This window comes from Tigriopus californicus, chromosome 11 (assembly GCF_007210705.1).
Source record: "Tigriopus californicus strain San Diego chromosome 11, Tcal_SD_v2.1, whole genome shotgun sequence".
In the NCBI taxonomy this organism is placed as follows: Eukaryota; Metazoa; Arthropoda; class Copepoda; order Harpacticoida; family Harpacticidae; genus Tigriopus; species Tigriopus californicus.
The window spans coordinates 13,773,275-13,786,775 of record NC_081450.1 but is presented as its reverse complement, the minus strand read 5'-3'; the positions used below and the strand labels follow the sequence as shown (position 1 = coordinate 13,786,775).

General features: G+C 39.2%; 3 protein-coding genes across 6 annotated transcripts in view; 2 read left to right on the top strand and 1 right to left on the bottom strand.

Annotated features, from left to right (window-relative positions):
- Positions 1–3,919: 3,919 nt before the first annotated feature.
- Positions 3,920–5,041, top strand: LOC131890790 (myb-like protein X). The gene is made up of 3 exons (XM_059240206.1): positions 3,920–4,166; positions 4,228–4,382; positions 4,436–5,041. The coding sequence occupies exons 1-3, from the start codon at positions 3,981–3,983 to the stop codon at positions 4,833–4,835; spliced, it is 741 nt and encodes a 246-aa protein (XP_059096189.1). The 5' UTR covers positions 3,920–3,980; the 3' UTR covers positions 4,836–5,041.
- Positions 5,042–6,959: 1,918 nt separating this feature from the next.
- Positions 6,960–13,501, top strand: part of LOC131890792 (protein enabled homolog) — a 9,378-nt gene continuing 2,836 nt past the window's right edge. The window contains exons 1-5 of one of the 4 annotated variants that reach the window (XM_059240212.1): positions 6,960–7,455; positions 9,274–9,339; positions 9,422–9,580; positions 9,672–9,865; positions 10,786–10,837. In XM_059240212.1, coding sequence (XP_059096195.1) covers positions 9,319–9,339; positions 9,422–9,580; positions 9,672–9,865; positions 10,786–10,837 — 426 coding nt within the window. In that variant the 5' untranslated portion in view covers positions 6,960–7,455; positions 9,274–9,318. The remainder of the gene's footprint in view (positions 7,456–9,273; positions 9,340–9,421; positions 9,581–9,671; positions 9,866–10,785; positions 10,838–13,501) is intronic. The other 3 variants (XM_059240209.1, XM_059240208.1, XM_059240211.1) reach the window with 3 other exon arrangements.
- Positions 12,387–13,501, bottom strand: LOC131890788 (galactosylgalactosylxylosylprotein 3-beta-glucuronosyltransferase P-like). Its single transcript, XM_059240205.1, has one exon. The coding sequence runs from the start codon at positions 13,431–13,433 to the stop codon at positions 12,513–12,515; it is 921 nt and encodes a 306-aa protein (XP_059096188.1). The 5' UTR covers positions 13,434–13,501; the 3' UTR covers positions 12,387–12,512.

The window sequence follows — 13,501 nt, the reverse complement described above, 5'->3', positions numbered from 1 at the left end:
ACCTGAAATGGGTGGAACACGGACGTGGGTGGGAACACATCCAAGTCATTGTCATCCTTTTGGTGAGCCATGCACTTTAGATATAGATTCGTGTAATCTGTGGTTGGAATGTAGTTGAATAATTGGGACACTTCCATACCATTCTCGTGCTTGACTGGTAATGGGGTCAAGGGAACATCCGTGTCCGAAATGTCTTGGGTGGGTCCAACAAATGCCGACAGTGATGGTAGAGGTGATCCATTCCAGCTGGAGCAATCTATTTTATACTCCTTGCCAGCGAACATAGTTTGGAAAGGCCTAGACGCAAATTTGACTTGGGCCTGACTCTGAACCCGAACGTTGACTTGAACCTGTTGTGATTCATGGACGTCAGTCTGATCCCTTAACTTACATGTCCAGGTTCCTTCATGGAAAAAATCAACACTCTTAATAAAAAGAGAACACTTCTTATCTTCGTTTGGCTGACCGAACCAAAATAAAGGTTGCTCCTGGCTGATGTTACATATTTTGGGAGCACTTTCAATAGTTCGAGAGCATGATCTTTCTTTGAAATCCCATGTACAGTAAGTCCATGAAAACACGCCTTCAGCACTGATAATGAGTTCCTCACCAATTTGGGTTGTTATATCTATGGGGGTTGAATATTGGTCACTTTCGTCTCCAATTGCAAATCCACAAAGAAATATTGGTGTTAACAAGAGAAATCCTTTCATTTTGTTAGTTTCACTTTGTCTCATTAGCTTAGGCGGTTATTTCTATTTCAATAAAAGTACTGAGTATCAGTGACAACGTCTATATAGAGATAAGGCTGTAGGCATCAGACTCAGCGAAAGATTTCTTATCTTATCAGGACCTCGATTCAATCATAGGTGGGGCAGCAGGAGCAACAATTAAGCCCAAAATACACGTTTCGCGGCTTCTCTCCAAGTGCATGCATGAGCCAATTCCTATTGTTGTTCTCAAATCTGGACAAGATGAAGCTCGAAGTTGAAGCTTCATTGTATTTGCCATTAGGACTAGCTGGTGCCCTCTACTTTGCCAAAGAGCGGGCAAACAAATGAAGAAACAAAATGAGGACGCATTTAAGATGCCAGGCTTTACCAAGAGGATATTGCGGAACATCTTGTTCTTTAAGCGAAGTTATGCAAGGAATATGTGACCAACTTTTCCGGGAAACACTTAAAATCCTGCAAGGATAAAATTCCAAACACTTGATAAAGAACTGGCCACAGCTGATTTCAACTTAGTTCGTTGTGATAGGGTACGCCCTGATAATCCCATTTTCCACATGAGGGTGTATGCCTATATGTTAGGAACTATCTGCAAATTAGTCATGTCTTCTTGATCTGTCCATTATCACAATGGATAGGGCCCCTTCTTGTTCTGTAAGCTCTTTCTTGTCAATTTCACAACTGACAAGAAATGAGTGTGATCGAGCACTTTGCTCAAAGGTTTTCTTTTTCATGGACTTAAATTTTCCGGCTAGCGTTGCAGAGTGGGAGGCTAGGCCCGATGGGTATATTCCCATTTCGAAATCGACATCTCAGTTGTTCGAAAAACTGGAAGAATTCGCGATCTTGCGCAATTTCTCCCACCACTAGAGAGAATAGCGTTCTCGACTTTTTTTTCCAATGACCCTGATCTGATCCAGTATGTCCCTGTGACACCTAGTAATCTGTCAGATCATCATGTTCTTGAGATAGGGTCGACCATTACTCAAAAGCCGGCGTGCTCTAGAGTAAAACCGGCCAAAAAGGTCGGTTTGGCTAAGTTCAAGTTCAAAGATGAACATTGGCCGTTGATTATAGAAAGATTAGAAGAACTTGACCTGATTTCAATTCTGAAACAGGAATCGTCCATAGATGCAGCCATTGATAAGTTAGTTTCAGTTTTCAAGGAAGTTTGCTCCAGTTTAGCAATCTCTGAATGTGTTCCGAAAGGTGGTACACGGACAAGAATTCCAAAACATAGGAAGACTTTGTTCAAAAAGAGTTGCAAACTAGCAAAAAGGCTGAAGAGCACTTCGAATCCAGTAATTGTGGGTAGTCTCCAAAAAAAGTTGGACGTAGTTCAGGGTAAGATTAAGGCCTCCATCGAAAATGACCAGTTACAAACTGAGAGTAAGGCGGTTCAGGAGGTCAGGTCGAATCCGAAGGTTTTTTTTCTCTTATGCGAACTCTAAGAGAAAAACGAAACACTCTGTTGGGCCCTTTGAGGTCAATGGGGAAGCCATAGACAATGTAGATTTTATGGCCAACATACTTGGAGATCAGTTCTCCAGTGTGTTTTCAACCCCAGTGAGGTCAGAAGCAGATTGCTCTGAAGATGAGTCTATCGAGATTGACAAGGTTAGTCAAGTTGAGCGTTTAAAGGATCTTGTAGTCACAGATCAAAATGCTTTAGAGGCAATAAGGGATTTGAGGCTTTCAAGTTCTCCTGGTCCTGATGGGGTGACATCTCAGTTTCTGATGAGATGCTCACTGTTTTTTGCTCCTGTTTTCTCGGACTTGATGCCTTGTATCTTGGATCAGGGATTTCCAAATTTTGACAAAAAAAGGCATCACATGTTCAAGAATGATATCCTGCTTTGTTTACATGCGAAACTACTTTGTAATGATTCACATTTATAATTGCAGCAGAAAATAAACTTTTTAAATGGGCCTGAAATCAAAGAGTGAAGCTTACAGATGAAGACTGTTTGTTCCAATAATTGTTGCAATACCTCTATGCATATAAAGTTTTTATATGGTTGTTAGCCTATTTTCTAAAGAAAAGTTTTTTTTTTGCCACAAATGAAGCAGGATGTTAATCTGTGGTGCCTTTTTTGTCGATATTAGTGTCACTGTTACGTAATTCGGGAATCCGTTTAAAACATATGTGTTCCTTTTATCTCCTTACTTGAGCTTCGAGCCGTTTCCCCATGCATGCGTTAGATGGCATTTCTCATGACCGTACTCTTTGTGCTACAATGCATTAATCTTGGTCATTATCAATGTTCACACCTTTACTCGAAAATTCAATTTTCTGTCTTTTATCCCTTCCAAGTGTCAATCATAAATGAAGATTCAGGGAAACTTGTGGGATAAAAAGTCGATTGGCTTTAAATCCAAAAAGTGTAGCGGAATACATTCAGGGTTAAACTTTACGAACTTGATTTTTGGTGTACCAATAGATTTGATGAGTCAAAGCGGCTTTGACCTTGCATATATGAAGGTCGTAGTATTGATATGGAATGCTGTTCATAAAATTTTCCAATTCTGATTAAAGATTATTAATTGATCGACAACGCCTACATCTTTTCCTCGGTGAATATGGAGCAGAACATGAAATTGAACAATGAAGGAGCCCGAAATTGCACGACTACATTCTTCAGAAGTTAAAGCACAAAGAAAAATAATTGAGCGCCAAATTGGCGAAAGAAAAAAAAGAGCTGAAATAGATTCTAGAATATACTTTTCAAAAAATTAACAAATATTGTAAAAAGTACAATGAATTTATCGATTCAATATAACAGTCTTGACTTTCATGAAGGGATCAGAGCCCATTTTTTTACAGTGAAGGAGTAAATTTCAAATCGAGAAAAGATCGTTGTTCTACTAATTCGGTTATATTCCATAAGTTGGAGCTTTTATCGGTCTACAATAATAATAGATTCTTTGTTTTAAAAATCTGAGCTCAGACCTTGAAATGTTATGATACAAACTTATAATCTCTAAGCCTTTTTACAATAAGTGACTCGTTTTCGAGGAAACTTTTGTTCATGATCTTTATCAAGGAACTCACTCATTTGTACTCGTAAATGGCGATTCAAGAGAAGATATTCAACAACCCTCCTTTTGAATTACAAGGTAAACATCTACAGAGAACGTTGTACCACTCAAGATCAAAGTGCTTGATTTGGTGAAGATATATAAGGCGAAAACGATAATTGGTTGGTTAGTTAGTACACCACATTCTTCGTTGGAGTTAGAGGTGGGATCATGAAGAGCCCCCTACTTGGAGGTGTCCTCTTCGTTTTTGTCTTGGTGGCTTTTGTTGCAAACCAAGGCCACGCCAAAACTACTAACATTCTCAAGGAATGCTCAGACAATGCATTGAAGTTTGGATCATTCCAAGATTGCTTCCAGCATTTTCTGTTGCCAGAGAACCAACATCAGTTGTCAAAGGTGAGCACTTTTGATTTGACCACACCCTCAAACCTATCGACATTTTTGCGTTTGCATTTAGTATCAGGACAAGGATGCACCCAAGGGTCTCGAAGGTTATTCTTTGAAGAGGATCAGAGATATGATGAGCACAATTGACAGCTCAGAGTTGATCTGGACTAGTTCTGAGAGTGATGAGATCTTTGATATACCACGTGTGTTAAAATCTGAACACAGGTAAGTGTAGAGGTTGTGATGATGAACTATTCAAAAGTAACGTGTCTTTCTAGGAACAAGCGATCTCCGAAGAAAGGCAAAAAGTCCAAAGAGAAGAGATCCAAAGAAAAGAGATCCAAAGAAAAGAGGAGGAAGTCGAAGAAGTCTAAGGAGAAGAAACGTAAATCCAAAGAGAAATCCAAAGAAAGGTCCTCGGAAGAAGAAGAGACCAGTACCACTTCTACAACTACAACAACGACAACAACAACAACTACTACTGCTACGACGACGACGACAGCCACAACAACAACAACAACTACAACAACTACCACTACACCTACTACCACAACCACAATCACATCTACCACTACTTCTGGTGAGTTTCCGGAAGAGACCACCAAGTCCAATAATCCAGACGACGAATTTGAACTCACTGGCGGACCAAGACGAAATGTTCCTGCGGGGGAAAAGTAGTGTCTCCCTTTGGCTGATTAGAAATACACTTACCGCAATGATCATGCAGAACATTTTTTGTAACTCTTCACAGTTTTTAAGCAAAAAAAAAACAATCAACCAAAATTGCTCCATGTATTGTATTCTCTTCAAATGCCAAGTTGAAGATGCTCTTTGGCTTGAAAAGACTCATTGAGACTTATACTTATTAAAACATTTCCAATTTATTGCCAAGGATGATCATTGCAAACAGTTACGAGAGCAGGATCACTTGCCGTAGAGATTGGGCAATTCAGAGCAATGTATTTGATTTTGGGACAGCTTCCGCAGGCCGTAAATACGATTAGTGTCTCTGGTTCTTTGTTTTGTAAATTAGGAACAAACATCAAAGTAAAAGTTCCAAAAATAAGTCTGGCTTAGGGGTCATGGAACCCGATGGTTCCTTGTGAGATTGGATTGATTTTGTTTCATGTTGACTTTTTGCTCCACGACAAACAAACTGAGCTCATTTCCAGAGCAACTGAACGCTGAAGCAAACAAAACATTGCGTTTTTGTTCCGGAATCTAAAAGCCGTCCCAATTTCCAATATCTTAGTTGGATGTCCAACGTCTCTTGAAACCTACCCTAAAAAGCAATGCAAACTTGTTTTTCTCATTTCCACTTGGATACATGCCCTTCAAAGTACAAAGTCAAGATCAAGGTCGTTGAAGGCCAAGACGGCGAAGGAAGGATTTCAGGTCTGCTCTGTGGACCAATCTCTCAAGGGCCTCTTTTCGGGCAGCGCCTTGTGCAAATCCTTGTGGACCGCTAGACTAAGATACGGGTTTGGGAATGTCTTAACATGCAATGGGCCGGATAAATAGGAAACAGAAATAGCCTGACATGTTCACGTGTCTCATGGGCCATTGACTTCTGCGTGGCTGGAACTTGGAACGCAACACGTCTTCCTTAAGGCCATAAAAGTTCAAAATTTCCGCCCCTATATTTTACATCAAAGCCTTGCCTGTACATGAAATGTTCCTTTCAAGTAGTCCTCAACCCGAACCTGAATGAATGAGGTTTGGATATAGAGTGCATACAAGCAAGTAATTTTCGAAAAGTTTTTCCCATTCGCTTTGGAACCATAGGCTTACCACAGAGGTAGGCCCAGGGTAGGCCTATATTTTTCTGAGCCGTCTGACGCGTGACGTCAAATGATACTAAATGGCAACAGAGACTTGAAAAGAGTTCTACTTCTAGATGAAGTAATCGATTTTAGGGACGCGATGCATTTCTGATTGAAAGAGAAGCGAGTAAGCATATCACTGTTTGTTCAGTAAATAAATATTCATTGTCAATATAGTGGGACGAACGTTTCAGATTACGAAATTTGTATTGGAATAACTCTTTTTAAAGTTGCACCTACAAAATTACGAAGCAAACATGTTTGGTTTTAGGATTCTAGTTAAGCTGATTTGATAATTCAAAACAAACGTAAGGTCAGCCTTTTGGCAATTATTAGCGAATTTCGAAAGCACATTTATTGCGATGTTTTCATTCAATAGATGTTCCTCTACCCTAAATAACAACCTCAATTAATGATTGGAAGTTCGTGTAGGTTTGACAAAGCCGGTTCCTTAAGGGTAGGCGGCTAACGCTTGGAGAATGGAAGTTTCGAGGAGTTCTCATTTGGATGGAGAGTAACCCTAGTCTCCTTTTCAATTGTATACAAACTCAAAATAGCTCTTTGCTCTCTTCGGTAGATCTTTTTGGGGTAGAGGACCTTGATAAAGGTGCACTAAAATGATACTCCTGAAGACCTCATAACAGACATTAGTATTCACTTTGTCTTCGGTTTTGAAGAATCTTTGAAGATATCTTGCTTCCCTTCGAGTTTAGGACGCCATGGGATATGACCTGCAACTAAATTTATCATTGAACTTGTATGCACCGCTGACCTGATTCTTTGCCTTAGTCTATCGTTCCTTCGGTTGTTCTTCAAAAAAATATTACCGGTTAAGCCGTTACTGCGAAGGCATCCAATGTAACGATTTTCAAGACTAGCCAAATAAAGCTCTCTAATTTAATTTCTCTTTGCTTGCCTCAGCTCAACTTATTTGGATTGGCCTTCAAGAACGGACTTAGGTCTCCTAGTGATAAAGGAAAGACTAGGCCTACCAACTGCTTTCGAAGGTCGAGGAACAAGCAGAAGACATAAAGTTGATTGGTTCTCTATTTCAATTCCCATCGTAAATGAATCCCAATTGAAATGTGCTAATTCGTCTATTGCCCAAAAGATTAACATGGCATCCTTTCTAGTTTTGACCTTTTTAGTTATCTACATCAGAGAGTATGAAACATAATAGATTTCCTTCGCTGTTCCGTCCATAGATCTATTAACGGAAAAGCCTCTATCCTGCCGTTGCCTTAACACAATCAAAATCAAAGTTTTTCCTCCATAAAACACGAGTACCCTAAAAGAACCCAAGCACTGCCTTACAACTCTCATCGGAGTGCCAGACAACAAACGTTCCACGAGCGTGGAAAGCAAGCAGGCAAGCGTTTTGGAACCACTTTTCACTCAGTTTGAGGCTGGTCCTTGTTGGCAAAGGTCGATCATTCCTTGGCTGGGTCCATGAGCGAGGGAATAGCGACAACCGGGTAAGTGTCACTCACATTTTAGCCATTCCTGGGTTAATTCACGTGTTGCTTGACTATGAGTAGGATACATGATAACTAAGGGAAAGGTAAAGCAACTGGAAGTTATATACATATCGAATAAAACATCCTAAAAATTTGTTTCAAAAACGCAATAAGAAATGGTATGTGGTGCATGCACCGATGCAAAATAGGTTATTTAAGCGATAACTTGAAAGCTTAAAGCACTCATTCTGACATGCTAGCTTTGCAAAACGACGATGATCCAATGATTTAGATTCTTTGATCTCCTAAAGAATTAGGGCGGCTTTACACTAGGATGTGACATGATTCCTCTGTTGTCCAGATCACTGGGGTACTTTTGAAAAAATGTAGAGGTACTAAAAAAATAATTATACAACGTCCAATATTAGACAAAACACTTTGCCAAGGTTTCAAAAAAGCTTTTGTAAAAACAGGAGGTTTTAACATAGAAAAATAAAGTTTGAAAAAAAGCTTTTTTTTGGCTAAAAGTATTTTTCAAGCACGTTAATAAGTAAAACTGTGACTGTTAATGAAATTGACATGTTGCATGAACCATTCCTTTCGTGGATAAATGAATTGAAACTTTAATTTAATCCCTTGGCAAGGAACTATTTAGTCTCAAAAGTACATATGACCTCTCAAAATTTGATGGTGACGCCATCTTCCTTCCTTGCTTCAATGCCCCAATAACGCCATAACCGCTCAATTACTGGGGCAAAATTGGGATTGATTGGACAAATTGGATCGCAAATAGGTCCTAAAGGGGCATCCTAAATTTTGTAAGCTACTGATACAGTTTGAACCAAATTATTGATATGATATCTAAAAACGACGAAATTGGAACTGCATGTATACAAAGGTATTATTTACAAGAGGAACAATAGACAAATCTCTCTTTCTCTCCTTTCAAGGCAAATGAACCTTTTCGTACCAAGAACCCAATTAGCCTCAAAGTATCAAGGTAAAGGATGTAGTAATGAAAACTCAAAGAGAACAATGCTTAAGTAGGAGTAAAAGAGAATGAAGTCAGAATTATACTCAGATATGAATTGCAAATGATCCAACCAGAGATAGATTCAATCTGCATGCTCTAATGTCAGGGCGACTTTACACTAGGACGGAAAACCAAGATTGAATCCGGTTTGAGGATTGAAGTTGGAGTAGTGCTGGAGCGAATTCGGCAAAGGACTTGAGTCCAGCAGAGGACTCCAGTCTTTCACTGTACTAAGGTCAAACAAACATACTCATATTGGGAAAAACTCACTTGGGTGACATTCAAGGTTTATTGAGACAAATTCATAAAAGTACTTGCTCTTTATTAATTGGGCCATAACTTTTTAGAATTATGCTTTCTGTTACAATCCTGGTTTTGTTGCAGATTAGTACTTTCCGTAACCCATTCCTTATCTGACACTCTGCATTTAGATGGATTTTGCAGATTATTCATGTACTTAGTTAATCTCATCCCATGTCCAAATATCTTGATCCAAGTTTTGAGTATTTGAGTAATGAGATTTTGAATAGTTCTACCATCTTTTGGTGGAGTCTAATCAAAGCTGATTTTACCTAGAAAGGTTCATGTTTGAATGACCATTCATTTAGATATTTTTTTTATTTCAGAGTTTTTTTCAATTTTTCACCTTCTCCATCTGCAATTTTTTATTCATTGTTATTACCTCACAGAGATATTACGTATGCACTCGCAGCGTCTGGATGGAAACTACAAAAAGAAAAAAATTGCCATCTTCCTCCATTTACTCAGTTCACCCTACAATTGAATATTTTCGGTTCTTTTAGGTTCTGAAAAAGACAACAGTTTTCGACAGAAAATCCGCTTTCAAGATGGTCGTGTCTCAAAAACAAGTAAGACTGCGCCTCGGCGATGATATAGGCCGACAAAATTGATTTTTTTTCTATTATTTATTATTTTCCAATCTTTCTCTAGAAGCCCTCGATCATGGATCCTAGCCAGATGTCGAATGGCAATTCCAATGGTGACATGGAACTTCAAATGGCTGCCATGCAAAAAATGCTTGCTGAGCAAGCCGAGAAAATGCGCCTTCAACAAGAAGCCTTGGAACGCGAACGACAAGAACGGCAAAGGGTGTGTATGATTGCCATAATGACATAGAACCAATCGTAGCAGTATGACATTTTCCAAAATAGACCCCCAACGAATATGTATGGTTTTACAGGATCAGGCCGAGATGGAAAAGGAACGCCAACGAATGGATTCCGGATCTCGAATGACCTCCAATGGGGATGACGATTCAGTTTCGAGTGAGCTTGAAATATTGCGAAAGCAATTGGCCGCTCGAGAGCAAGAATTGAAGACCAAGGATGATCAGCTCAAGGAGCGAGACGAACGATTGTCGTTGATGAGTCAAAGGTACTGTTCAGTTTTCAGAAAATGACGGTCAATTTGTTTGCTTCGGAAACTGAATCGATTCAAGGGATTGCTCGGAAATAAATTTTCACCAAGATAAGATAAGCACATGCATGAAAGTGAAGCCAAGATAATCACTTTATAGCCAAAACCTCGTTTCAAATTTTATCTTTGATAACCAGCTTTAACACAACGATTGTTTTCAAATGGTAGGATTATGCCCCTAATCATTAGAAAATACTTTTGAGCCGTCATGCTATTTGAAAGTTTTGCAGACATAACACCAATTACATTTTGTCTGGTCATCTTTCACATGTACTGTGACGTCCTCACTAAACCTTTCCGTAATTTTTTATGCTCACTCAGATATCTACATTTCAAATTGAGATTGTTAATAGACACTAATTTACACCGATATCTTAACTATTTGAGCTCAGGTTTTGACATCGTTTAAAACTAACCAAAGCACTTTTCAACTGGAAAACTTCATTGTACGAGTATCAAAGTCAGGGTTCTGTGGACTTCAAAGAAACAACGATCCCAGTTACTCTATTTGTGCTCTTCTATTGTCAATATTTGCCCTTAATCGCGTAAGGTAAGGATGCTAATTACACTTTATAGAGCAAGGGTTATCAAATTGTTACAGATAAAGCATCTTGATTTGCAACTACCTGATTGTCTATCCGCCCGTTCAACAAAAAATGGGACTAGAGTCGTCAATCTTAAGAAAACAATGAGTTATTGACTGTACTCGCAAATTTTGTGGAAATGAGCTAAGTGAATTGGGAATAATGTTTTTTGAGCTTGAAAAGGAAATGACGGAAGAACTTTGCCCTCTGCTCTTCAGGTGGCGAAATTATCGTCTGTTAAGAAAAAGGAATTGCAATGAAATAACCGTAGCATTTTGTTATCCTCCATTTCAGATCCAATAGTGAGATGTCAGATGAAGCGTATTATTCCAACACTTCATCAAAGGTAAGGTTTACAACTGATGATGCTCATTATCTTGACACAGTGTATTCCAGATTTTGCTGACATTAAAAGGAGCATTGAAATGAATTGAATGTCATTATTTGCCTATTCAATAATCGGCCGGTTTTGTAGCAGTAAAAATTCATTGCTTTTTAAGTCCTGGATGATGAGTAAGATCTTGTTAAAGAGGGGCATTGACTTGTCCACTCGTTTTTGTATTAACTTCGTAAATTTGCTCTTTTGACTGTCGCAGCCATTTTTGTTGCTATTTTGTCACTATTTGCTCAAAACTGAACTCTCAAGGTCACTACAAGTTTAAGCCAATTTTTGACAAGTTCCCCTGTCAAAAACTATGGGATACTTGATTTCTTATTAATCTAAATTTCTCGCTTAAGCAAAACACGTAAGTCCTGTAGCCTCTCCAAAATCTTTGGAATGGCAGTATTTTGGGAACTACGATCCCCTAAAGAACTAAGCTGCAAAACACAATTTGATAAACTATAAACTGCAACTGAAGTGTTGTTCAATTTATAAAATTTGAAAGATAGCGGTTGATTTGTTAACTGTAACCTTACAAAATACTTCAATTATCTTTGACCACTAAAGTTATTACTTTTTAATCATATAATCTAACGTTTAAGCAAGAAGTGTTTCTTCTATTACACTAACAAAATAATGAGTTATTCCAATTCGGTGGATGATATTTGTGTCTTAGCTTAGAAATCTAGCCCTAAGTATCCTCTAAAAACACAAAGGTGGAACACAAAACATCCGGACATCAAAACCAGTTAATTGTATAATTTTTGCCAACAGAGTTATCAAGCAGAATTTTCCTGATCTTTAAAGGCCAAAGACCTTACCTTGCTCCTAAAACGAGCCATTGGCATGTGCACAAGTTCAGAATCGACCTTCCAGACCACCCACAACCATTCCATTTTGAATTCTTCTTTATTTTTGACGGCCAAATATATTTTCTTCAAGATCCCCTTCATAAATTGACCAATAATCTTCGATTGGACGAATTTCTTGAGTCTTGGCTAGGTTCCATTTCTTGGATACAATATTGATACCATTTTGTTCACACCACGCCATTCTGGCCTTAGCATAGTGACAAGTTGCTAAATCGGGCCAAATCAGTACATCTACTGTATATTGTGCTTCTTAATGAAGGGTAGGCATTCTTTGACAGAATGTTCTTGATTGACAGTGCCAGTGGTGACAAAAGTGGCACTTTTTTTACTTCAAGAGCAAATAGCCTGCCAAACAAGGCATCTTTTCGGAAATTTTGATCTCCTTTTTAGCCTGAATTCTTGCACTGTAGTTTGCCTACTGGTTGCAGTGTAAAACGAACTTTGGAAAAGTCCCCTTTTCAACATGTTTCATCATCCATTACAACACATTGAAATTTTGTCAGCTAGTCATACAATTTCCTTGAACGGCATTTGGATCACCTAGGATCTACAGTATTGATAAAGAAAAAATGGAGTCCCAAAGAAGACATGGCGAAGAGATTGGGGACCTCTCTTGGATTTTCTGGATCAATTTGCCGATAAAGTTGACGAAATATGTTTATTTGGTCAAGGGATTAAACGTTAAGCCGTTTGCAAAAGTGATTGTAATTATTCACAAATTATCGAACACATTTTGAGACCTTGTGAGAAAGGGATCCTTAACAATGCTAACAATACTTATCTATTCCACATTGCGGCAGATGAGGTCCATCGTCGGATTGTTTTATCAATCCTGTGTGCTTGAGTTCCTGGAATAAGCTTTGCAGATTTGTGTCTGATTGTTCAAATCGAAACGTCGGAGCCGATTTTTCAATTGTGGTTGTATGCCACACCCAAACTTTGGTGCAATTTTCCGCCAAGGCCTCCACGTCCTCCCAATTGAAATTGAGACCTTTGAGGAATCCATCCTCTTCATAACCGGGCATGAACGGCATTGCCACCCGATCCGGATTGTAAGTCAACATCCGGATATTGATCGCAAATCCGGCCATGTCCATGGGAAATTTCCTTTTGCCAAACCATGGATCCGAATATCCAACCAAGCGCCCATCTTTTAGTATTGGACTGCTGTGAGAGCTACCCGCCACAAGCCCTACGGGAAACATGGAAATCTTCTTGGTGGTGCGAATGTCTTCAAAGAGCCTCAAATCATAAGTATTGTCATCGTCCGCAAAGTAGAGAACACCCTCGGGAGGATTGGATTGACTCAAGATGAATTGGATGGCTGCATTGCGTTGAGAAACGCCACGAGGCTTTTGACTTTGTCCACTAAAAATCTCGGGCAGAGGAGCTAGCATCTGAACGTAAGGGATCTGAAATCGATCCAAGAGATCGCCAACCATGGGCGAACATTTGGTTGCATCTTCAATCACAAACCAAATCATGTTTCTCACATGAAGCAAGGTTTGAGCCAATCTGGTCAATTCAGCCACCTGCTCTCTCCGTGCAAATGTGGGTGTAACAATGTAGAGCACCGGTTTGGTTTTGTCCAATTTGTAGCCGAGGTGCGGCAAAGAGTCATTGCACATTTGCACGAAAAGATTGTCGTAGCTGGGCGAAGTCTTCTCATTGTTTTTGGATGGAATCATGTAGATCTTGGTGCAGAAGATGAAAGCCACTCCAATGACGAATGTCTGCCTTGTTCTCCGAGAAAACA

Excerpts from the sequence above, each read along its gene's own strand:
- LOC131890790 (XM_059240206.1), top strand. The coding sequence starts at position 3,981 with ATGAAGAGCCCCCTACTTGGAGGTGTCCTCTTCGTTTTTGTCTTGGTG. Across the intron at positions 4,167-4,227 it reads ACCAACATCAGTTGTCAAAG|TATCAGGACAAGGATGCACC; the intron begins GTGAGCACTTTT and ends GTTTGCATTTAG. Across the intron at positions 4,383-4,435 it reads GTGTTAAAATCTGAACACAG|GAACAAGCGATCTCCGAAGA; the intron begins GTAAGTGTAGAG and ends GTGTCTTTCTAG.
- LOC131890788 (XM_059240205.1), bottom strand. The coding sequence starts at position 13,433 with ATGATTCCATCCAAAAACAATGAGAAGACTTCGCCCAGCTACGACAAT.